The sequence below is a fragment of the Symphalangus syndactylus genome, chromosome 24 (genome assembly GCF_028878055.3).
Source record: "Symphalangus syndactylus isolate Jambi chromosome 24, NHGRI_mSymSyn1-v2.1_pri, whole genome shotgun sequence".
In the NCBI taxonomy this organism is placed as follows: domain Eukaryota; kingdom Metazoa; phylum Chordata; class Mammalia; order Primates; family Hylobatidae; genus Symphalangus; species Symphalangus syndactylus.
In genome coordinates, this window is record NC_072446.2 from 59,457,023 (window position 1) to 59,482,353 (window position 25,331).

The 25,331-nt window shown below is 43.3% G+C and overlaps 1 protein-coding gene and 1 long non-coding RNA gene across 30 annotated transcripts in view; one reads left to right on the top strand and one right to left on the bottom strand.

Moving 5' to 3' along the window:
- Positions 1–3,255: 3,255 nt before the first annotated feature.
- On the bottom strand, positions 3,256–9,870 carry LOC134735894 (uncharacterized). 2 transcript variants are annotated; one of them, XR_010119463.1, is made up of 3 exons: positions 9,478–9,870; positions 7,345–9,301; positions 3,256–4,306 (listed from the first exon to the last, which is right to left on the bottom strand). It is a non-coding gene; the product is annotated as an uncharacterized lncRNA (long non-coding RNA). The 2 variants fall into 2 exon arrangements; XR_010119462.1 differs by having other exon boundaries at positions 7,345–9,870.
- A 25-nt stretch (positions 9,871–9,895) lies between these two features.
- KIF16B (kinesin family member 16B) overlaps positions 9,896–25,331 on the top strand; it is a 338,999-nt gene continuing 323,563 nt past the window's right edge. For 10 of the 28 annotated variants that reach the window (XM_063633972.1, XM_063633973.1, XM_063633956.1 and 7 more), the window contains exon 1: positions 9,979–10,172. In XM_063633972.1, coding sequence (XP_063490042.1) covers positions 10,126–10,172 — 47 coding nt within the window. In that variant the 5' untranslated portion in view covers positions 9,979–10,125. Of the gene's footprint in view, positions 10,173–25,331 lie in introns of all 28 variants that reach the window. The other 18 variants (XM_063633955.1, XM_063633961.1, XM_063633958.1 and 15 more) reach the window with 8 other exon arrangements.

Consider the following 25,331-nt stretch of genomic DNA (forward strand, 5'->3'; position numbering starts at 1 on the left):
ACAACAGCAGGTGTGAATCAGAAGTTTTGCCTTTAAGTGTGTTAGGGAAATTGGCATAGATACTGCTTAAGATATAAACAACTAATCAATTTGATGCAATAAGTAAAAGTAACTCTAGTTAGGAATGTTAATACGAACTGCCTAATTAGTATGAGCTAAGTTGCTCTCATATAAATAGATGTTTAAGATTGATCTTAAGTCTTCTCTGAAGATGGCAATAAAATCTATGAACATGTTATGCAGCTTCAAAAATCTGTGCACACCTGGTAAAATGACTTTAAAAAATTGGCAATCCCAACTGCTGGTGAGAATACGGAGAAGGAAGATTCTTGTACATTGCTGGTGTAAATGCAAAATGGTATACCCACTCCAGGGAATGTTTTTGCTTTTTTTTTTTTTTTTTTGAGTTAAACATGTACTTGGAATAGACCAAGAAATTTGATTTCATTGGCTTTTGCCCAGAAGAAATGAAAACTTAGGTTCAAACAAAACCCTATATGTGAATGTTTTTAGTGGCTTTATTCATAATTGTCAAAAGTTGGAAACACGCAAATGTCCTTTAACTTGTGAATGGACATACAGACTGTGGTAAATTAAATACTACTCAGTAATAAAAGGAACTATTGAAACATGGATGAGTCTCAGATGTATTATACTAAGTGAAGTCAGACTCAAAATATATGATTCCATTTATATGACATCCTACAAAAGACAAACTGTAGGAACAGAAAGCAGGTTAGTGGTTGGCAGGGGCTGGGAGAGATTTACTACAAAGGGGTGCAGGGACATTTCTGGGGTGATGATACTGTTCTATATTTTGACTATATTGGTAGCTACACAAATGTATGTATTTGTTAAAACTCATAAAACTGCACACTAAGAACTCTGAATGTAACTATATGAAACTGATATCCCAATACACCTGACTTTAAAATAAAACACCTGTACTTCCAGGGAGCTTTCTAGGAAGGTAGAAACATGCTGAATCTGTGGTGGTTACATGGGTATATACATATGAAATAATTCATCCAGTTGAACATTTAATATTTGTACACTTTATGTGCACCACTGAACGTATTTCACATCTTATTTTAAAAAACAAATGATAAAAAAAAGTCTGGTTGTACCTTATACTAGCAACAGCAAAAGAGAGAGAGAAAGTGTGTGTGTGTGTGTGTGTGTGTGTGTGTGTGTGTGTGTGTGTGAATGAGGGAGAGAAAATAGGATGCTGAGGAAAAGGATCAAATGACTGTCTACAACCCTGTTGGGATGGATATGAGACCTTGCGTATGGTGCCTGATAATGGCAGAAAGAAAGGTTATGGCCACCAAAGACAAATGTTACCAAAGTTGAGGTAGGAGGCAGGACTCAACTCCAGAGGTGGGGCTGGGGCACTGGACCAAATTGAGGACCAGTTTTCCATAAGACACACCCATCAGTGTACCATGGCAACATCCAGAAGTTATCACCCATTTCCATGGCAGAAGTTACCACATTTTCCTAGACATTTCTGCATAAACCACCTCTTAATTTGCATATAATTAAAAGTGGGTATAAATATGAGTGCAGAACTGCCTCTGAGCTGCTACTCTGGGCACAGTGCCTATGGGGTATCCCTGCTCTGCAAGGAGCAGTGTCTCTGCTACTGCTGTGCACTGCCACTTCAGTAATAGTTGCATTCTAACACCAGCAGCTCACCCTTGAATTCTTTCCTGGGTGAAGCCAAGAACCCTCCTGGGCTAAGTCCCAATTTTGAGGCTTCCCTGTGCTGCATCAATGTCACAGTCTTGCTTAAGGCTGACCCTTTGTATCAACATGTATTTGTTTTTCCTCTATCACTTCATTCAGTTCTGCTTCTGACAGCTGCTTTTTCATTTCTAGTGATTTCTCCAACACATCTCTGCTGAGAAGGAGGGGTTGAAGGAAAAGGCCTGAGCTATAAGGACACAGATATCGGGGTTCAGACCTCAGCTCTAATACTTACAAGTTATATGACTTTTGGCAAACTTCTCCATATATTTTCATCTGGTGTATTTCTTCTCTGAGTCATTCATGTACACAGAAGTCTTAGTACCTCGGGGATCTTCAGAAACATTACACACCTCTCAGCAACAACTTTGGAACACCCCGTTTCATACTAACCCTCCTTTTTGAGCATTTGAATGATTTCTGTAGCATAATTTTTGTAGCGGTAATAGTGAACCATAAAAACTCAATGGCCTCATTATCAAGTTATCTGCACAGGGCCAATTGATTTGGATGATATCAATTCTCTTAATCCTTCCCTGGAGTGCTGTGGGGCAGAGTCCTGCTTGCTTATTTTACACAGAAGAAAAACTGCTGCAGCTCCTAGGCACTCCAGCTTTGTTCCTGGAAATACGAGGAAGTGCAAAGGTGTGGCATCCTTACTGGCAATCTACTGTATTCCCATGTGAGCATAGTGAACTCTCCTTCACATGGATTGCAGGAGCACCTCCCTGACTGCTGAGGTCCTGGGGAAAGGGAACTTGAACACCACCTGAAATATAGGAATTTTTTATGGGGGTAATGGTGAATAGGCAGACAGAGTTCATTTCCAGATTGTTATTCACTCTAAGCTTTTCAGATTCAATGTCTCTGGGGTGCGCATTGTCGAGCATCTTTACACTTCAGCCTAATGCCATCAAACCCTGGACTTTATCCCAGAACTACAAATGAGATCTCAGCCCTGGAGTCGTCTGTCATGAGCCTCGGGGCCTGCTTTGCTGTGACTGGACACTCTACCATCTGTCTGTCAGCTTTGAAGCGCTTCCCTCTTTTGTCCCAGGAATGCAATTAAACAAGTTACTTGGAGCTGTGCCTTCAGTAATCTTACTGGAGGTTTACACAGTCATAGGGTGAGTTAACAGGGTAAGGGTTTAATCAGCGAGTTGGATGAGGAAAGTATTTTGTTTCTTGGCTTCGTTTTGCATGGTAGCATTTGTCTCCTTATGTAAAGAGGGTGCAAGTTACTATCCTGCCATCTTCTATACCGTATTGAATTACCAATGTAATTGTAATCAGCACTTCTGGAAAGTGCTGATGGCCTATTTTGTACTTGTTTGTGTTAATCAATGTTAATTACAAAGCAAGCACAGGGGTTAACGAATTATAATGGGCTTAATTAAGCTCGACAGCAAGAAATGACATAACCTTTATGTTATGGCCTGGTTAAAGTAACGACAAAAAAAAGGGACAAAATAGACCAGAAAATCATCACACAGGAATCCATATTCATATACTGATTACCTACAGGAACAGAATAGTGTAATGAATTTATTGGTTTTGCTAATTGTCAAGTTAAATTTTTACCACACTGGCACTACTAGGAGTAAAGAGAACTATTAGGCCTGCTTTTACCCTCAAAGAATTTGTAATTTTGTTGGAAAAGAGACACAGAAAACCAAGTTTTAAAATGGTCCAATGAGTCACAAGTGAGTGGTGCCTACCATGTTACAAAGCATTTGGAAGAGACAGAGATCACCGTGGGTTGGTGCAGTGGAGGAAGACTAGAGAAGGTAGAACTCAAAGAAAGAATTCGATGGAGGAGAGGGAAGTAGGCATTCTTACTGGATGCATGGGTGGAGCAAAGGTTTGGAGGTAGGAATGCAAATACTGTGTTCAGTGAGCATGCACGCTTCTGTGAATCTGCTTCATTGATGTAAGTGCCACAGAGGGGTAAGGAAAATGTCATCCACAGTCACACTAGCTGGTCTGAGCCTTGATCTCCTCGTGTATAGAGTAAGAAATGACCACAAAGACACTTCCGGCGCCCAACTACAGCTGCAAAAGCCCTTGAGCAGGGCCTTTTCTCATTAGATGAGATAGGATGTATTTGGATGCAAGCAAGAACACACACACCTTAAACGGAATGGCTTCCATAACAATCATCTGGTTACTGCTCCTAAGTCTACTGGTCAGCTTGGTCATTCCGCTGGTCTGGACGGGCTCAGTCATTCTGGGCTTTTCTCACTCATACATCTGATGACTTGGTGGAGGTTGGCTGGTGTGAGGTGGCCCCACTCACATGTCTGGTGGCTGGCTGGCTATTGGTTGCAGTGCTGGATTTGACTGGGACACACCAACATTCAGCAGGTTAGCCTGGGCTTGCTTACATGACAGCAACAAGCTTCCTAGAGCCAGGGTTAGGAAGCATGCAAGGCCTCCGAGGCCAAGGCTTAGAAACAATATGAAGCCAATTCTGCTGCATTCTGTGTGCCAAGGGAAGTTCCAGGGCCAGCCATATCGAAGAGGTGAAGAAAGTGATTCCACTTCCCATTGAGGGGAGCTGCAAAATGACATTGCAAGGTATGAGTCCAGGGAAGAGAAGCATTTACAACTATTTTTAAACTTTACGCTGTGCTTCAGGTAAAGAGGCTTTCTCACTATTCCAGAAGCAGGACTCGCTTTTCCAACACTAACCATTTGTTCAAGGAGTTTCCTCTGCTTTAGAAGTCACCTCCTCACCATTTTTGGGGTTCAAATCTGTCCCTCCTGCAAGACCTATCTCCAAAACTAATTCATCCATGAAACTTTTCCCTATCGCTTTAAATAAATATGGTTTCTCACTCTTTTGAAGTTAAAATGAGGCCACAGACTCTACAAAGTCTATCAGTTCTGAACTATTTATGACCATATAGTTTTATATATATGGTTGCATATAGTTATATGCAATTGAAAAAAATCTTTTTTATCTTAGTATATAAAATGACTATGATTTAGGGTGATAGCGTCTATTAAATTGAATCTACTGTGATTTCTTTATTCACTTTTGCTGTAAAAGAAAGCAGGCATTCATGGCTACCTGCCTAAAGCTTTACTAAAATTACTTAGTATGATTTTTGCAATTATCTTGGTTGTGATTTTGGAGCTCAGATTTTCTCTCTGGCCCCCAAGTATACTTTTTCAAATTATTCCTGCTTTTAATGTTTAGTATTTTAGAAGATTCTAAATACACTTTAAATTTTGTGACTTAGAAAATGAAAATCGTAGGCCGGGTGTGGTGGCTCACACCTGTAATCCCAGCACTTTGGGAGGCCGAAGCAGGCAAATCACTTCAGGCCAGGAGTTTGAGACCAGCCTGGCCAACATGGTGAAATCCCGTCTCTACTAAAAATACAAAAATTAGCCGGGTGTGGTGGCAGGCGCCTGTAACCTCAGCAGCTTGGGAGGCTGAGGCAGGAGAATCACTTGAACCCCGGAGGTAGAGGTTGCAGTGAGCCAAAATAGCGCCACTGCACTCCAGCCTGGGGGACAGAGCAAGACTCTGTGTCCAACAAAAAAAAACAAAAAAAAAAAATGGTGCTGGGTTTGGACTTGGTATCTGTGATTCCTGTCTCTGGTACTATTATTTATTATATATTTATTTGAAAACCAAGAAAACACTTGTTCACTTGTTTTTCTCATTGGCTCACTACATAGCTCTTAAATTCAACTTAAGTCCCTTGGTGTAAGGCACTCCTGTAGAAGATACTAAGTGTATCATGGGTTATAATGCTTATGGTCAGTACTCCTAGCACATAGGGAAATGGATGGGTTTATGAGGTGTCAGTTGTATCCTTTGTCCCAATTTAAGTGTCCCAGTCTGATGTTCATCAAGATTTTTTAAAAGTCATGTTTGTAAGAAAGTAAATCAATTTTATTCTTCAGAGGCTAGGATGAAGAAAAAGCATAGCTCATGAGAAATACAGTATTTTTCTTCTGATAACAGTATTCCCTGATGATTCAAATATTTTGTGGTGGAGTGAACATTCTATTACAGTGCTATTTCACTTCTAAATGAAGAAGCTAAGACTCAGAGAGCTTAAGTCACTCAAAAGGTTTCCGCAGTTAAAAAAGTTTTTAAAATAGAGATTAAAAAAAGATTTGAAAAAAGTTTTAAAAAAGAGATTGCTAAACATCAGAAAAAAATTTCAGTAATAAATGAAGACCAAAATAAACTGCATCAAAACAAACTAAACAACAACATCCCCCACCCCACAGTCCCGCCATGCACATATGCATCTTGAGACCATTTGGGTTTTAATCCAGATTTCAGAATTTTCTCTCCTCCTTCCCATCACAATTCAACCTTCTTAGAAAATAAAAATGTCGGCCGGGCTTGGTGGCTCACGCCTGTAATCCCAGCACTTTGAGAGGCAGAGGCGGGTGGATCACGAGGTCAGGAGTTCGAGATCAGCCTGTCCAACATGGTGAAACCCCTGTCTCTACTAAAAATACAAAAATTAGCTGGGCTTGGTGGTGGGCACCTGTAATCCCAGCTACTCAGGAGGCTGAGGCAGGAGAATCGCTTGAAACCGGAAGGTGGAGGTTGCAGTGAGCCGAGATCGTGCCAATGCACTCCAGCCTGGGCAACAAGAGCGAAACTGTCTCAAAAAAAAAAAAAAAAAAGTATATATATATATGTATATATACACAATAAAAATAAAAATGTCTTTTATCCATCCAAGTGAATTTTAAAATCATAGATTCTTTTTTTTTTTTTTTTTTTTTGAGATGAAGTCTCGCTCTGTCGCCCAGGCTGGAGTGCAGTGGTGCAATCTCGGCTCACTGCAAGCTCCGCCTCCCGGGTTCACGCCATTCTCCTGCCTCAGCCTCTCCGAGTAGCTGGGACTACAGGCGCCTGCCACCACGCCCGGCTAATTTTTTATATTTTTAGTAGAGACGGGGTTTCACCGTGGTCTCGATCTCCTGACCTCGTGATCTGCCCGCCTCGGCCTCCCAAAGTGCTGGGATTACAAGCGTGAGCCACCGTGCCCGGCAAAATCATAGATTCTTAAACCTTTTTTATGCTGTGGACCCTTTTGGTTGTTTGGTGAGAGTAACATTTTCAGAATAACATTTTAAAATGCATAAAATAAAATAAATGGGATTACCAGGAAAATCAATTATACTGAATTATAACTATTAAAATGTTAGAAATAAATGTGATCTTAAGGTAGGTTTGTTATTTAGTGGCTCCCTTGAGTACCCACCCCTCCTTTGGGGGGCCCTCCCACATTGACTGGGCGTGGCCATGTGACTGCCTTTGGTCAATGGAAGTCCAGCAAAAGCTTGTGCATAGGGCGTGCTCTCCTGGACAGGTGTCTCGCCGCTGCAAGAAATCTGGAACCTGGTCTAAACTTTTTGAGGATGAAAAAGCAAAATGCACCAACTTTTCCTCACCCCAGCTGAGCCTAGATCCCAGCCACAAAGCCCGGGTGACACCAGCAACCCAAAGAATTGAGAGAAATAATAACCGGTTTTATTTTAAGCCTCCACACTTTTGGCCATTATTTTTATGCATCAGTACATAAATGATATGGATCCCTGAATTCTATTACTGACCTTTTGGGCCCTGGATTTACAGCTTTTTTTTTTGAGATTGGGTCTCACTCTGTCACTCAGGTTGGAGTCCAGTGGTGTGATCTTGGCGCAACCTCCGCCTCCCATGCTCAAGCAGTTGTCCCACCTCAGCCTCCTGAGTAGCTGGGACTACAAGCACACGCCACCATGCGTGGCTTTTATTTTTGTTTGTTTTGTTTTGTCGTAGAGACAGGGTTTTACCGTGTTGCCCAGGCTGGTCTCGAACTCCTGAGTTCTGGCAATCCATCCTCCTCGGCCTCCCAAAGTGCTGGGATTACAGGCATTAGCCACCGTGCCCGGCCTGGAGCTTCTGTAACTGTTTCTCACTATCAGTATTTTAAGCTCTCACAGTTTGCGTAGAGGTCATCTATCCCCTGGCTCCTTGCAGGGAGGGTGGCAGCCGGCAGCATCTTCACTCCCCGAACGTGCTGGAAATGCCACGTCTCAGGCTTCCCCTCCGACCTGCCCATTAGAAGCTGCAGTTTCACAAGACCGCCAGGTGATCCCTTTAAACATTCAAGTTTGCGAAGCACTTTAAAGTAGGCACACTAAAGTTTGAGAAGATGAGCAAATCTCTTATAATAATCTTCCCTTTCAGAAACTTCCTTCATGCTCCAATAGAAATATTTCCTGCTAAGAAAGTGCCCGTTCCGTATAGTCTGAGATGCTCAAGCCTTACTGCCTCCTATTGAAAAGCTCCAGGCATGCTGTTTGTTGTCTAAAGCGTCTGCCGGGCTGCGGTGGTCCATTTTGTGTCAGACGGCAAAGTCGTGGATGGAAAGGGGGCTTATAAACACGTGTAGGTTGTTGGAATTACATTAACAAATGAATGAGCAAAACCTTCTAAACCACCGACCAATGAAACCCCGATACAGAAAATAGCTGTCATGAGTAAGCTAGCACTCCTGAAAAGTTTGAATACTGAACTGGCCAGCGTCTGCACGCTGACGCCCCCCAGGTGGCCGGAGTGACCTGGAGCAGGCGTGGCGGTCTCTCAACCCCGCGCGTTGAGCCCGCGCAGTTTGTCCCCATGCAGCTCCCATATAAGGCGGGCCGCTCCCCTGCCCCAGGCAGCTAGGTCGCCGCGCTGGCTCCCTGGCGGCTTCTCAAACCAACCCGCTGCTACTGCGCATGCTTGGCCAGCTCGTCCGCTCCTTAATATCCTGCTCCTGGTGTTCCTGCCACCCGTTGGGCAGATTCGCACCCAGCTCTGCTCCAGACAGAGGGAAATCCCAGTGATTTCCGGGCTCTAGAAACAAAGGGGTGCTATGATTCCCTGCTGGCCTCCCCTGGAAGGTTATGGAAAGATAATTCTTTGTGTAAGCGGGTTGCGTATTTGCAGACATCATCCCACTTGATGCATTCACCAACTCTATGCCGTTGTTCCCGATTTGCAGATGAGGCAAGAAGGCTCAGAGGCGCCCAGTAATTCAGAATGGGGGGCTGACAAGGCTAGTGTTGGAGCTAGGACTTAAAAACAGGAGCTTCGCCTCCATTCCTTGCGTCTCCCATTATAGCTTGGCTTCCTGGAATGGCTGCTCCTGTGGCTCGCAGGTGGTCTTCTGGGTGTGTGTAAACGATTTCATGCATGCTCGATTCACTGAATGAATGCATTTACCTTCTACACAGGAAGGGAGGTGGAGCTCACTACTATAAGAGGCCCTAAGCCTTAAGATACCAGTTGGCCTGGCGCGGTGGCTCACGCCTGTAATCCCAGCACTCTGGGAGGCCGAGGCGGGCGGATCATTTGAGGTCAGGAGTTTGAGACCAACCTGGCCAACATGGTGAAACCCCGTCTCTACTAAAAATACAAAAATCAGCCGGGCGTGGTGGCACGCCCTCAGCTACTCGGGAGGCTGAGGGAGGAGAATCGCTTGAATCCGGGAGGCAGACGTTGCAGTGAGCCGAGATCGCAGCATTACACTCCAGCCTGGGTGCCCTGTCTCAAAAAAAAAAAAAAAAGATACCAGTTGTGCTCGCCTTTATGATTAAAACTAAAAATTACTAAAGTGTACAAAAGTGCAAAACAAGTCCAAATAAAGTTTGATCCTAGCCAATATAATGACATTCCCGCACACATTTAAAACATCCAACACCCTATTAATTTTCGTTTACCGGTATCCCGAGTTAAGGGGTCCAAAACATACGCTCGGACCTTCTTAGGGTAGCAGAGAAGGCCCTAGCGGAGTTCGCCACCAACAAGCTGTGATCATCTCCGCGTCTCAGTTTGTTCGTGTGTAAAATGGATGCGTTAACTCATGCTTGGCTGGGTGAAGCCAGGTCCTTGTTAAGGGCTGAAAAACTGGCTTTGGTCACCTGACCCCAGGACTGTGATCCTTGCCGATGGCTTTAAATTGCTGCGATCCTCTTCTCTCCAGTTTTTCAGGCCATGAGGGTGGGTTCTAGTTTTCCTGAAACCATCCGCCCCGGGTCGCCCCCCATAACCTCTGCGCCAAGGTCCACAACGTGGCCTTTCCAGACTTGCAGATCCCGGAGGCGGCTCCCAGGCCCCGCGGCCCCGCCCCTCTGCGCCGCCCGGCCGCCGCCAAACCGCGGCGCATGGATCACGCGGGCCGGAGCCGCTCTGGGCATGCTCAGTGGCCCGGCAGGTGGGGCCGCCGCGGAACTCCAGGTCCGGCCGGGAGCAGAGGGGCGGGGGCGAGAGGGAAGTGGGCGGGAGCCGCGAGCTGAGTTGCCAGCGTCGCCGGCGACCGCGGAGTTCTGGGCTGGTGGGACCCCGCGCGGGCTGGGTCGGGATGAGCGATGGCATCGGTCAAGGTGGCCGTGAGGGTCCGGCCCATGAATCGCAGGTGAGTGGGGCCGCCCGCGCCCCGCCCCCTCGTCGCGCGCCCACCCAGAGGAAGCCTGTTTCCAGCTCCCCCAAAGCCAGCCTGGACTTAAAAGTGTCACCGGCTGGTCCCTGGCCCACCGGGCCCAGGCTGTGGCCTCTAGGGGCCTGGAGGACTTCGTGCACTGCTGTCCCGTTCACATTGCCCTGGAGAGGACCCTGGTGGTAAAGGAGAAGATTCTATTAACTCTCTCCATCCTAGTAACTTGAGATGTTCTTGTTCCCCCTTTTAAAAAGCATCAAGGGAACGTTACCATGAAGATGTAAAATAGTTCGGGGGAAGGTGAGAGTGCTGAGGGGGGCACCACGAACTGTCAGGCGAACCCCTCATTTCTACCAACTCAGAAGTTCTCTTAATAATTAACCATGCTACTTTTTAATCTTTCAGTTAGAGATGATTTTGATTCCCTGAATGTCTAATCGATAACTTAGCAGTTCCTAACTTTATGTTAGAGAGTGGATGGGAAAACTTTGACAAAGTCCTGACTCCTAGAAAAAAATCAAGGACGCTTTACACGTGTGTGAAATACTCTGATATTAAGAGAGAGGAAGAGTGTTAACACAAAATTTAATCTTGCTATATATTTCTACAAAGTAATGCTTTTCAAAATCCTTCTCTTCATTCACTGAAAAATAGTCTGTGCTCCCTTTTCGATGACCTCTTTTTAATCAGTTTAGAAAGTTTCTTTGGAAAAGTTACTTTTTAAATTGGTTTAACTTTAAAGAATGAAGTAGAAATGGAATGTGTCCTCCAAGGTGATAGGCGAGGTTCACACAGAGCCATTTGATTTTATTGACTTCTCTACCAAGTTGGTGGATATTTGACTTACCATAGGGCCTTTTTGCTTTTGTCGTATCAACTTGTGGAGGTTAATGTTTGGTAGTTCCGATGCCTGATTGGGGCAGCTGAAGGCCATAAAATCGAAAGATTTCCAGAACCTTATTTGACTCATCTGAATGTGTTTCTTCTCTTGGCAAGTAGGGAATCATTATTTTGGTTTGTAATCATTAAAACCCAATGTTTTTAGAATCTGCTTTTTGTGACTTTGAGTTATTTCTAAAGCTGTTTAGAGTAAGAGTTTGACTTTTTCGCTCTAAGGGAATATTTATGTTTCTGTGTACATTCAATCATAGAAGATAAACTTCAGAAAAATTTTTCTTTATTATGGATTTTCATGTATATAGAAGTTCTTTTTCTTTTTTGGAAAAAGGTGAACACATGCCAGAAAATTGTATTGTGTAACTTTAGAAAGTATTTGTTAGGCTGGGCGCGGTGGCTCATGCCTGTAATCCCAGCACTTTGGGAGGCCAAGGAGGGCGGATCACGAGGTCAAGAGATCGAGACCATCCTGGCTAACACGGTGAAACCCCTTCTCTACTAAAAATACAAAAAATTAGCCAGGCGTGGTGGTGGACGCCTGTAGTCCCAGGTTGAGGCAGGAGAAGGGTGTGAACCTGGGAGGTGGAGCTGGCAGTGAGCCGACACCGCGCCACTGCACTCCAGCATCGGAGACAGAGCGAGACTCCGTCTCAAAAAAAAAAAAAAAAAAGTATTTGTTAAGCACCTACCAAACACATAGGATTCCTCTGGGTGCTGTCTGGGATACAAGGGGAATGAGACCTGGTGAGCCATGGTGAGAGAGGGATTATGTACTGGCATGAGTCTTGTGAAGTATTGGGCCTGCTGGGACAGGAACTGGGAGTTCAGTGCCTTGCCAGTGTAGACCTGGAGCCCAGGTACATGGAGGGATGGCAGGAAATAAGTCCAGAGGCCATGGGCTTTGAGGAGGCAGATTCGCGTGATGTTATTTATATTCTCAGTAGAGAACTCTGGTGGTGTCAAGATTGAGGTAAGAGGCGGGTGATTAGCAGTCTGGGCCAGAGGTGAAATTGGAAGGCAGGATAGTTACAGGAAGACCATTCACTGGCAGAATTGGCAGGATTTGGCAGCTCACTGGATGGGAAGAAGGGGGAAGAATGAGAGTATAGAGTCATTAACTGAGGTTTGATGCTGAAGGAGGTGAACAAGGTTTGAGGAAGGTGGACAATGAAGTTGGTGTGTTCTCTCTTGGATGTGGAGAGTTACATGAGATGTAGTGAGTGTCAAGTACAGTCACAGAGCAAGTGTTTCATGCATGTTGACCTTGTTCATTATCTAAAGTGTGGGAGGGACATCCATCCCTCTGCTAGAGGTGTTCAGCAGAAAGCTGAAAACGCGGGTTTAGGTCTCAGGTGATTTGAGGATCAACATCTGGAAATCTTTTGCACATAAACCACAATTTAAGGATGTTACGTGAGAAGAAAAGGGAGGCAGGGATTGGACATGCCCCTCTCTAGGATATGCCCCTCTCTAGGATTTCAGGGAGAAGATTGGCTTGCAGTCTGTAGAGGAGAACCAGCACAGCAAATGGTCATGGCAGGAAAGGGAGAAGAGCATCGTGAAGGAGTTGGTGGTGGTTAGTGTCAAATATTGCCAGGATGATGAGAATAAGATGGTGTCCTTGGTCTTGAAGACAAGGCTAGTTGATAACCTTCCCAACAGTACTTTTAAGGAGAGTCAATGATTCAGAAGTTGGCAGTGAGTAGAAAGAGATATATAAATTGGCAACTGAATATACTTGACCTAATTTATAAGGAAAGACATGCATACTATAGTAGTGATAAAATGCCATTTTTAAACCAGTGAGATTGATAAATATTAACTGAGCACCAATTGCTGGTACAGGAGTGATGAAACAGACACCTCTGCATTGACCGTGGAAGCATAAAGGATCAAAACATCTGAAACTTTCATATTGGGAAATTTAACAGTAGCTGTCAAGATTAGAAATCTTTATACTTAAGCAGAAAATGCTTCCCTTAAAAAATTGGAAATCTATAAACTTTTTGATTTGAGCATCTCATTTCTAGTTTTTCTAATTTCTAATTTTTATTATATGGATTATATTTCTGCCTACAAAGATATATGTGTAAAGATGATTTTTGCATCATCATTCATAACAAAAAATCATAAATGACCTTAATATACAAAATAGGGAAATTTGTTAAGTTATAGCCTAAATCATTTGGTGGATTATTATGCAAGTCTTAAAAAGAGGGTGTTAATCCATGGACACAGGAAGGGGAGCATCACACTCCAGGGACTGTTGTGGGGTGGGGGTAGGGGGGGAGGGATAGCATTAGGAGATATACCTAATGCTAAATGATGAGTTAATGGGTGCAGCACACCAACATGGCACCTGGATACATATGTAGCAAACCTGCACATTGTGCACATGTACCCTAAAACTTAAAGTATAATAATAATAAAATTAAAAAACAAAGAGGGTGTTAATCTTAAAAGAGTTCCAAGGTAGTGGATTGAGAAAAGCAAGATATCTACAGTGGAGTAAAGTTGTGTGTTTGTGTGTGCTAACAAATGTACACACACACACACACACACACACAGATTCATCTATATGTAATGGTTTATAAGAAACCTAACACTGATACCTCTAAAGAGGAGGACTGATGATGAATCCATTAGGCAAAGATGAAAGGCATTTTTTTTTTTACTATTTGTTTTTACTTTTCTCATGCATAGTTTTATAATTAATACTTAGAATTAATTATTAACCCAGCAGTGCTTATTTAGGTAATTTTAAAAAGTCACCCACAAAATTCATTGGCACTGGAGAAGTTTCAGTTTGTTGTGAGGAGGATTGAAGGAAATTGTTAACAATGTTTTTAATGTTTATTTTTAGAGTAGTGGAGCCTCAGGCAAAGGGAAAGCAACCTACAGAAAAACAAGTCCCAGAGTTATTGGAAAGTTAACGACTACTGGTGGTGGAGTATTGAGTTTGACTGAGTTTCTAAACTAGGGGCCTTTGCAGTGATCAGTCAGCCTTGTAAGGAATATGAGTGCTTGATTCAGGCCAAGATGTGATGAGTTTATTTTTATTGCCTTATGGCTTTCAATTATGTGGCAGTAATACTCATTTCAAATGCGGAAGTGATTCTGTTGCATAGGCAAAATAGTAGCCACCTTTACTGAGACTTGACTCTGTGCCAGACTCTCTGGTCCTAGCTCCAGGTACAAAATCCAGTTTAATCTTTGCAGCCATCTTGGCAGGTAGAGACTATTATTGTTATGCCATTTGACAGATGGGGAGACATAGTTTCTTAGTGTGTTTGGACTGCTCTAACAAAATACCATAAACTGGGTGACTTATAAACAGCAAGCATTTATTTCTCGTAGTTCTGAAGCTTGGGATATCCAAGATCAAGGTGCCAGCAGATAGGCTGTCTGGCTGTCTTGTGAGAGCCAGGTCCTCATACATGGTAGGTTCTTGCTGTGTCCTCAAGTGGTAGAAGGAGCAGACAGACTCCCTTGGGCCTGTTTTATAAGGGTACTAATCCCATTCACAAGGACCTCATGACCTAATCACCTCCCAAAGGCCCTACCTCTTAATACTATCTCAGTGAGGGGTCAGGTTTCAATATTTGAATTTTAGAGGGACACAAACATTCAGATCATAGCACATAGTTAACTTGCCCAAAGTCAAAGTCAGTTTCTTAAGACAGTCACAGCTACGCCTTTTTTTTTTTTTTTTTTTTTTTGAGACAGGGTCTCACCCTGTTGTCCAGGCTGGAGTGCAGTGGCACAGAATCATGGCTCACTGCAGCCTCAACCTCCTGGTGGGCTCAGGTGATCCCCCTGCCTCAGGCTCCTGAGTAGCTGGGACTATTGGTGCACACCACCACACTTGGCTAATTTTTAAAATTATTTGTAGAGACGGGGTCTCCCTGTGTCGCCCAGGCTGGTCTCAAACTCCTAGGTTCAAGTGATCCTCCCACCTTTGCCTCCCAAAATGCTGGGGTTACAGGTGTGATCCACGAAAGAGTTGCAGTTGGGTGTGAAAAACGCTGTTGTGGGTTCAAGTGAGATAATGCATGTGGATAAAGCTCTCCACACAGAGCCTGGCATTCAGCAAGGGCGCCATGAAGAGTGTTTGTTTTCATTACTATTATTTTTACAGTTTAATAATTGTAACTTTATTCAAAAACAAGTATTTAAAAAATGCCAAAAAATATTTACTGAGTGCTGGTGATGTGCCAGCTTTATAGCTATGTTGTATAATGTGCTTGCTTATCTGATAGGGCAAATCCATCCCATTCTTTCTCTTTTCTGACTGTTCCTAGCCTTTCTTCCTGATTAGCCTCTCAGGTAGAATCTAGTATCAAGTCTATCAAGTTCAGGAGAGAAAAAGAAGAAAAAAACCACCAGTGGCATTTTGCCTAGATTTGATATCTTTAGGGTGTACTGACGTCTTCCTCTTTTAAAAAGAAGATAGGTCAAAGGGAAAGTAGTTCATGGTTAGCCTCTTAGGGCTGTGATGATGAGGACAAACATGTGTTGTATTAAGGACGGGAGGTATCTGTCAAGGCACTGCCAGGTACCAGGTACTACGCTTATTTCTTTTTTTTGAGACGGAGTCTCGCTCTGTCGCCCAGCGTGGAGTGCAGTGGCGCGATCTTGGTTCACTGCAAGCTCTGCTTCCTGGGTTGACGCCATTTCCTGCCTCAGCCTCAGGAGTAGCTGGGACCACAGGCGCCCGCCACCACGCCCAGCTAATTTTTTTTGTATTTTTAGTAGAGACGGGGTTTCACCGTGTTAGCCAGGATGGTCTCTATCTTCTGACCTCATGATCCGCCCCCCTCAGCCTCCCCAAGTGCTGGGATTACAGGCGTGAGCACCCAGCCCTATGCTTATTTCCTTACCTTGGCAATTGCATTTCCTCCTCTCACCAATTGACTGACCGATAAAAGCCAGGGGAGACTGAGACCCCTCAGATAATAATGCTGGGTTGAGCCAGCTGCTTCGGTTCCCTTCAGAGCCCTTTGTGCAGTGACGTTGCCTCTGGGCTTACAGATGACAGAAGCCCGTGGCCCCAGGGAAATGCCGATCAGAGAATACACAACACGCAAAAATAACAATAGAATCTGTGTACGGTTGAGATGGAACCTCTAGGGATTCTAGAGGCTAGAGGAAGAGATCTCCACGGCTTCGGCCATCTCTTTAGATAAGAGGGTGGCGCTTGAGTTGAGCCCTGAAAGTATATTGCCAGCTATCATATAGATAATTTCTGTTAGGTGCTTGGCTGATACTCTTTGGAAGTTGGCATTGTCAGCCCATTCCACAGATGAGGAACAAGGGCTCAGAGACTGAAATAAGGAGGTCTGTTATTCACAAATAAGAAATAAGACCGCCCAAGGTCGCATAGCTAGATACTATGATGCTGGATTTGAACCCAAGTCTCCCCTACTCTGACTTCCTAAAGTCCTTTCATTATACAGAAGACTTAGTTGAGAGGTGGGCAGGGGGTGGTTGGAAGGTAGGAACACATTTATTTCACTAATGATTTTAGACAAATTGAAGATTTTGTAAGAATTAGTTGCAAGGCAGGTAGACAGGGTGTTGCGAGGACTTTTCTTTGTTAAGCCTGAGCATTTGGGTTTTTGATCTCTAGATCCCTGTGCTGGCCAGTGTGATGACTGTCGGCCCTCTATGTGACTATTTAAGTTAACATAAAATAAAATAAAATAAAATAAGGATTTTAGTTAATTGCATTAGGCACATTTCAAATGCTCAATAGACACATATTCAATAATGTAGATATAAATATATCCACCATACTGGAAAATTCTCTTGTGCAACAAGTCTGAATAAAGGCTTGAATTCCAGCTCTTTTACTTTCTAGCTCCATGCCTTGGTACTTTATTGAACATGTCTGTGCCTCAGTTTCTTCATCTGTAAAATGGAGATCTCCATAGGACCCACCTTGTGGGGCTGGAATGGTAATTTAATGAGGTAGCATTTCGTACAGTGCTGGGCCGAAAAGTAAGGGTTCTGTAAATATCAGGTATATTATTTGGCATTGTGAGCTACTGATGGTTCTAAAACAGGGCTGTCTTTCGCCAGTTAGTGTTTTCTGAAGTTTCATCTAATAGTAGTGTAGGGAAATAATAATACTAGCACCAGTAATGGTGAACTTTTATTTACCGTTTGCCAAGGGCTGTGCAAAGTGCCTTTTATACGTTATCTCCCTGACTTTCTTGCCACCACTCTGTGACGCAAGACTGAGGTTCAAGATGTCTGTCTGAGTGCTGACAACCAGTGCAGGAAGACAGTAAAGAGAACTGAAATATGACCCATGGTGATCGGATTCTGGGCTTGGTTGTAATTGGAAAGGGAAGAGGCAAGGGACAAAACTTACGAACAAAGCCCTGAAGAAGCAATCACTGTATTTTCTGATGATGAAAATAATGTATGCTTATGAAACATGTGTTATGCAGAAAAATGTACCAAAGAAATCAAATCACAAATTGCTCATAATCCCACGATCTGGAGCTAACTACTCATAAACTTTTGGTGCGTTTGTGCCTAGTCTTTTTCCCGTTCATGTAGGAACATAATGTACACACTTCTATATGCTGCTTTTTGCAGTTGCAAGAGGCATTCTAAAGACCAGTCAGCAGGACATAGAGAAGTGGGGAGTCAAAGATGACTCTGAGTGGCTTGGGGCCTTATTAAGTGGAAGAATGACCTTTCCCAAAGGCAGTGATGCTGGCCCTACGCGGGTTGGGGTGGGTGGAAGGGCGTGGGGGTCTGTTGATTTGTTTCGGGGTGCTGGTGGGAACTCCGGGCAGTGGAAACTCAGGTGAGTTATCAGCTCGCGGATGTGCGTTTGCAGGTGGGTCACTGGAAGGTGATAGTTGCTGTGGTGGAAGTGAATTCTGTCTCCCAGGAAGAGCACAGTAAAGGAGAAGGAGAAAGGGTAACAGCAGTGCTGCATGAGCCGAGTTCAGGCTGGAGCCCTTCAGTGGGCTAGCCGAGTGACTGGGCAAGCTGATTTTCCTCTTTAAGGCTCAGGTTCTGTTTTGTAAAACAGTGATTCTCCAAGTGTGGTCCAGGGACAACTGGGTATCATTGAGACTCTTTTATAGGGGGTTCACAAAGTCAGAACTGTTTTCACAGTACTACTAAGATGTTATATTCCATTTTTTCATTCTCTCATGAGGGTACAGTCAGATTTTCTAGAAACTACATGATGTGTGATGATGTCATGGCTCTGTGGGCTGTGCATTTTGTTTAAAATTTTCAGTTTTAATTTCTAACATGGTAACTATCAGTAGATATAATTGATGTTAATAAAAGCTCTTGGGCCTCCTCAGTAATTTTTTAAGCCTATAAAAGCAACCTGAGGCCACAACATTTGAGAACCACTTCTGTAAAATAATGCTGTATAAGTAGTTGAGATCAGATGAAATAAATAAATATATAATAACTGTCCACTAAATCGTAGTTACTATTATCTTTTATACTCACTATGGTTACTGACAGCCAGATTTCGGGAGGTAAGAGTGGAGGATCAAGTTGGAGAGAGAAGGGGCGCGGAGAGAGGAAGGGAGGAAGGCAGGAGAGTAGAATGTCAGGCCCAACCAGGGGGCTCAAGGCTTGGGAGGAGGGAAGGTCGCCAGTGTGGGAGGCTGCACAGTCAGGCGGTCGGGCTCAAGTCTGTGGACGGGTGGGAGGCAGTGCCATGGTTGTGGGAGGCTTGTGCAGTGTGATTGGGCTGTGAGGGCATTGGAGGTAGCCTGTGGCTGCCCTTCCAGTTAATGGAGAGATGAAAGGAAGGAGGGAGCCTCATTTCCATTCATCTATGCAGAGGTTGACTCCTGTAATCTTTTTTTTATTTCAGTTTTTTTTTTTTTAAGTTTTAGAGTACATGTGCACAGCGTGCAGGTTTGTTACATATGTATACGTGTGCCATGTTGGTGTGCTGCACCCATTAACTCATCATTTAACATTAGGTATATCTCCTAATGCTATCCCTCCCCTCTCCCCCCACCCCACAACAGGCCCCGGTGTGTGATATTCCCTTCTTGTGTCCAAGTGTTCTTATTGTTCAATTCTCACCTATGAGTGAGAACATGCGGTGTTTGGTTTTTTGTCCTTGCGATGCACATATATGTTTATTGCAGCACTATTCACAATAGCAAAGACTTGGAACCAAGCCACATGTCCAACAATGATAGACTGGATTAAGAAAATGTGGCACATATACGCCATGGAATACTATGCAGCCATAAAAAAGGATGAGTTCATGTCCTTTGTAGGGACATGGATGAAGCTGGAAACCATCATTCTCAGCAAACTATCGCAAGGACTCCTATAATCTTTTGAAACCTTTTTACTCCATGTTTGAGGCATGGCCTGGTCTGCATCCCTGGATCCCAGCCCTTACCTGGACATGACAAACCCAGGCTCAGCAGAAGACAGATTTTTTTGTTTGTTTGTCTCTTTTTGTTTTGAAGAAGAGAAAAAGAAAACAGGGATTTTGGGTTTGGTGAAAGAAGGCTGGAGGAGCAAGGGAGGGAAGGGGCTGCTGGCTGGAAAGAGAAGGGAGGGGAGAGTTGCTGCTGTTGCTGACACCTCGAGTTGGGAGCGCATGGAAGTTTTTTCTTTCTCTTAGGTGAACTTGATAAGTAATATGATGCAAATGCCTGATATTTTTCCTTATACAATATTTTAAAATATCTTTGTGTGCAAAATACACTTATACAAGGTGTATTAGTAGTTTAAAAGGTGCTCTTGAGTGACTTGGGTTATTTACTAAACATAATTTGGTTTTAAACTTCTGTTGCTTTATTTTAAACATAGAAACTGTGTGTGAACATGAGAGTGGAGTGGGAGAGAGTGGAGTGGTAGAGATCGAGTGTGTATGTATTTCTTTTTGCCTGTCAGAGAGACAGTGAAGTTGTTTAGAAATGTCCAGTTGTGTGATATATAGCAGTTTGGTCTAAAGTTGATTTATATGATACTTCCTTGTTTCTTGACTGTTTTTCTAAGTTATTTTGATAGCTTTGGCTGTTTTTGCAGATTCTGGAATCGGGATGCCATCTTACTGAAGCTTGTTTTGTGAAAGAGAATATGTTAATTATACTTATATCTGTAGCCTGGGAAAAGAAGTAATAGTGTTTTAGCCCCTTCCTGAGGACTGAGAGGTTTATTTTGTTGGCTTTGACTGCCTTTCCTCAAGTTCAAGTTATAAAAAGACAGGGGAAAAAATCCTTACAGGGAGGTTGGTCGGCACTGGCTTGGACTTAGCCCGCACACTCATCCAAGCACAAAGGAGGTAACCACCAGTGGGGGCAGGAAGCTTGCCTTCAGTCACTCCTATTATCCCTGGCGGAGCATTTGTGTTTTTTGCTCTGTCCATTTCCAAATGTACTCATTTTTCATTGTTGCTGTCCATGAGAGAGGAAATAGCTGTTTCTGTGATCAGTCATTTATTCATAGACACTTTAAGTACATTTCAGTGGGATATGTAGAATTTAAAGTAAATTGAGAAAGTTAACGCTTTCAATGTAATCATTGATCAGTAATTTGGTCACTCATTACTATTTCTGGCCACTCATTCACTTGCTAGGAATTCTGCTAAATCCTGTGCTGTATTATCTAATTCACTTCTTCACAACAGTTCTATAGGGGTGAACATCATTAGATCCGTCTTACAGATGGGTAACTGAGTCTCAGAGAAGGCTCAGGTTCTGTCTCATATACCCGTCTTCAGAGAAGGCTTTATTACCTTTCTCTGGTTTTCTGGCTTGGTAACATTCCCCATTTTATGAATGTGTATGTGTGTGTATGTGTGAATGTATTTTTGTTTGCTTATTATCTCTTAAACTCTCTGAGAGCCAATCACCGTGTAGGTCTTGTTCATGGCTGTTTCCCCGGGGCCTGGAACTGTGCTGGGTAGACATGAGCACTCAGAAAGTATTCGTTGCATTTATAAGTATCTTCACTCACCCTCCACACATGCCTCGCACTTTCTGTGGATGCTCGTGAGGGATTGGGGTCCGTAGTCGCGGCGTTTGTTGCATGTCTCACATTGTTTCCCGTGAGGAGGAAAAGAGCATCTTGACAATCCTTAGGAAGACGCGAGGGGTGACAGAGGGCAGAGCAAGAGCCTGGGTAAAGAAGGACAGCTTCAGCTCTTTCCCGGGTATTACATTTACTTAATATTACACTCCCAATAAAGATTAAGATTACTTAAGATTACACACCCAATGCACATTCTGTTTATCCCTTAAGGTTAGAGAGTTGGAGGTACAGCACTATATGGTACAGCACTATACTGTGTTTAAATGATACATAGTTTATAGGGCAGAATACTCTTGTTTCTTTCTTCAGAAAAAGTATTTAAAAATTTTTTTATTTTGAAATAATTGTAGATTTATAGTAAAGTTGCAAAATAGTAGAGAGTTCCCATATATAAACTCTTCACCAAACTTCCTTTAATATTATGCCTTATGTAACCACAGTACAATGATCAAAACCAAGAAATTAACTAAACTTTATCTAGATTTCACCGGTTTTCCCACTAATGTCTTCCTTCTGGTTCAGCATCCAATCCAGGATCCCACATTGCATCTAAATGTAGCATGTCTCCTGAGGCTTCTCTGGTACATGACAGTTTGTAAGTCTTTCCTTGTTTTTCATAACCTTAATTTTTGAAGAGTACTGGCCAGTTATTTTTTTAGAATGGTTCTCAATGTGACTTTCTCTGATGTTTTATCACAAATAAATTGAAGTTAAGCAATTTTGGCAATATTACCACAAAAGTGATTTTGTGTCCTTCATATGATACTGGGGTATGTGGTGTCAATATGTCTTATTACTGGTGATGTTGACCTTGATTACGTGGTTAAGGTGGTATCTGCAGGGTTTCTCCACTGTAATGTTTTATTTTATTTTTTCCTGTTTGTAATTAATAAATATCTTGGGGGAGATACTTAAAGTTTTTGACTTCAGTTTGCAAAAGGATTTTCCCCTCATGGGGAAACACACCTCAGATTTTCTAATAAAAGTTATTGTGAATATAAGAACTATTTTTTTTTTTTTTGAGACAGAGTCTCGCTCTGTCGCCCAGGCTGGAGTGCAGTGGCGCAATCTCGGCTCACTGCAAGCTCCGCCTCCCGGGTTCACGCCATTCTCCCGCCTCAGCCTCTCCGAGTAGCTGGGACTACAGGCGCCCGCCACCACGCCCGGCTAATGTTTTTTTGTATTTTTAGTAGAGACGGGGTTTCACCGTGGTCTCGATCTCCTGACCTCGTGATCCACCCGCCTCGGCCTTATAAGAACTATTTAAAACATTTTTTTTCCCTCTGACTTAGTGAGAGAGGATTTGTCGTATTATTTGAAATGAAGGACGCTTGTGTTTTGGAAGGCTGATGATAGTTGTATAGAACTGTGTGCTTCAAACAAGATCCACAGTAAGACATTCATCTGCTCAATGCATGCTGATATTTTCTACTCTCTACTACTTTTTTTTTGAGACGGCGTCTTGCTCTGTGGCCCAGGCTGGAGTGCAGCGGCTCCATCTCTGCCCGCTGTAACCTCCACCTCCTGGGTTCAAGTGATTCTTATGCCTCAGCCTCTTGAGTAGCTGGGATTACAGATACCTGCCACCACGCCCAGCTAATTTTTTTTTTGCAGTTTTAGTAGAGACAGGGTTTCACCATGTTGGCTAGGCTGATCTTGAACTCCTGACCTCAGGTGATCCATCCACCTCAGGCTCCCAAAGTGCAGGGATTACAGGCATGAGCCACTGCACCTGGCCTCTCTACTACATTTTTTTTTTAAAAAGATGATTGTTACTCTTTAGTATGATTTTATGATTTTATGATTCATAGTTTGAAAAAAACACTGATGAAGTGAATTTATTATCCAGAGAAGAGGTTGGTATAATCTGATTTTGTTGTTCGAGACAACACAGAGACATCATGCCGTCAGAGTGACTGCCAATTCTGTTTTCTCTTGTTAGCTGGTTTTTTTGTTAGCTTTTGTTTTTTGAGATAATGTCTCACTTTGTCACCCAGGCTTGAGTGCAGTGGCACGAAAATGGCTCACTGCAGCGCTGACCTCCCAGGCCCAAGCGATCCTCCCACCTCAGCCTCAGCTCCCCAAGTAGCTGGGTGATTTTTGTATTTCTTTTAGACACAGGGTTTCACCATGTTGCCTAGGTTGGTCTTGAATTCCTGAGCTCAGGTGATCTGCCTGCCTTGGCCTCCCAAAGTGTTGGAATTACAGGCTTGAGCCATTGCTCAGACCAAGATTTTAAACTTTTAAGAGTTTAGGATTCTGAACCCCCCCATGGGATGCCTGCTCTCAAGAACTTGGTGTCCTTTGCCCCAGGGGCCTGTGGCCTCACCTCATTGCACCTGCTGATTCTTACTGACAGCATCTAAGCCATCACAGGCATTCTACCTGGGACACAGGTAAGTCACTGTGTGAACTTCCTCTGAGCAGGACTTAAAAGTTCCCCAGGGAACTGTCAAGAAAAAATGATTCTAGGTGATGGAGACTAGCTCAAAATTGAAGAAATTTGCCAGATAAGGCTTTACAAAAATATTTGGTCTGTTCTCATCCTTTTCCCTAAAGTTGGTATTTTTATTTGACCAGGTAGATGGGCCCTGGTGAGAAGGTGTCAGTGGTCCTTGGCTGGTGCCCACATGTGGTGATTCAATTAAGGCACTTTTCTTTCTCTTTTTAAAAAATATTTTTAACTTTTTATTTTGAAGTATTTATAAGAATTTGCAAAAATAGTACAGAGTTCCCGTGTACCTTTTACCTAACTTCTTTGAATGTTATTTTCTTCTATAACTATCTTATAATTATCAAAACTAGGAAAGTAATATTGATACAACATTATTAACTAATCTGTAGACTTTGTTCAGATTTCTCAGATTGCCCCAACAATGTCTTTTATTTGGTCCAGGATCCAGTCCAAGATAACAAAATTCATTTTATTATCATGTAAAACATTTTTTTTTTTTTGAGACAAGGTCTTTTTCGCTCTGTCACCCAGGCTGGAGTATAGTGGCATGATCACAGCTCACTGTAGCCTCCGCCTGCTGGGCTCAAGTGAACCTGCTACCTCAGCCTCCTGAGGAGCTGGGACTACAATCATGCACCACTGCACCCAGCTATTAGTAATTTAAAATTTTTTTTTGGTAGAGATGGGGTCTCCTTATGTTGCCCAGGCTGGTCTTGAATCCCTGGGCTCAAGTGATCCTTCTGTGTTGGCCTTCCCAGCATGTGGGGATTACAGGCATAAACAGTCTTTGTTGTTGTTGTTGCTGTTTTGTTTTTGTTAAACCCAGCTGTGTGAAACATTCTTAGTTAAGACTTTTTTTGGTATTGGGGCAACTTTGCCTATACTGATAATCATATTTAGGGTAAGAGTAGACGGCATTTCCTCCAGAATCCCTCTGTCCATTCAAAAGATTGAGGAATTCTGCCTCCTGGCATCCTTTGATGGACTGTGGATAGGCACTTTGGGCTGTTAACACCTTGATTGGATTAATTGTTGACGTTCACTTATCAAATGAGACATGTGGGGCATTTCGATTCTTGGTCTGGTGGAAAGGGTTGGAGTTTAGAGTGAGTTGGAGGAAGACAGGTCTCAGTGGTGTGGCAAGTATTGGTTTTAGGCAGAATTAGTTAAATATATAGTACAAGGGTTGCAAACTCAATGCCTATAGGGGCCAGGCAGACCTGGAATAATTCCACATTAGAAACCGTGAGCAGAGAGGAGAAAATAAATATATTTTCAGCTTCACAATCAGGGAGATAATAGGCTGTGGAGGGCACTTGCTAGCTTCCATAACAAATTTACCCCCACTTTTTTTTTTTTTTTTTTTTTTTTTTGAGTCTTGCTCTGTTGCCTAGGTTGGAGTGCAGTGGCATGATCTGGGCTCACTGCAACCTCCGCCTCTCAGGTTCAGGCGATTCTTGTGCCTCAGAGTCCAGAGTAGCTGGGATTACAGGCACCTACCACCGCACCTAGCTAAATTTTGTATTTTTAATGGAAACAGGGTTTTGCCATGTTGGCCAGGCTGGTCTGGAACTCCTGGCCTCAAGTGAATCCGCCCACCTTGGCCTCCCAAAGTGTTGGGATTACAGGCGTGAGCCATCGCACCCGGCCTACCCCCACATTTTCATGGCTTGCACTAAAGATACCAAAGAAGTTTGCACTAAAGATACCAAAGAAATTTATCTTTTGCCATGTAAACA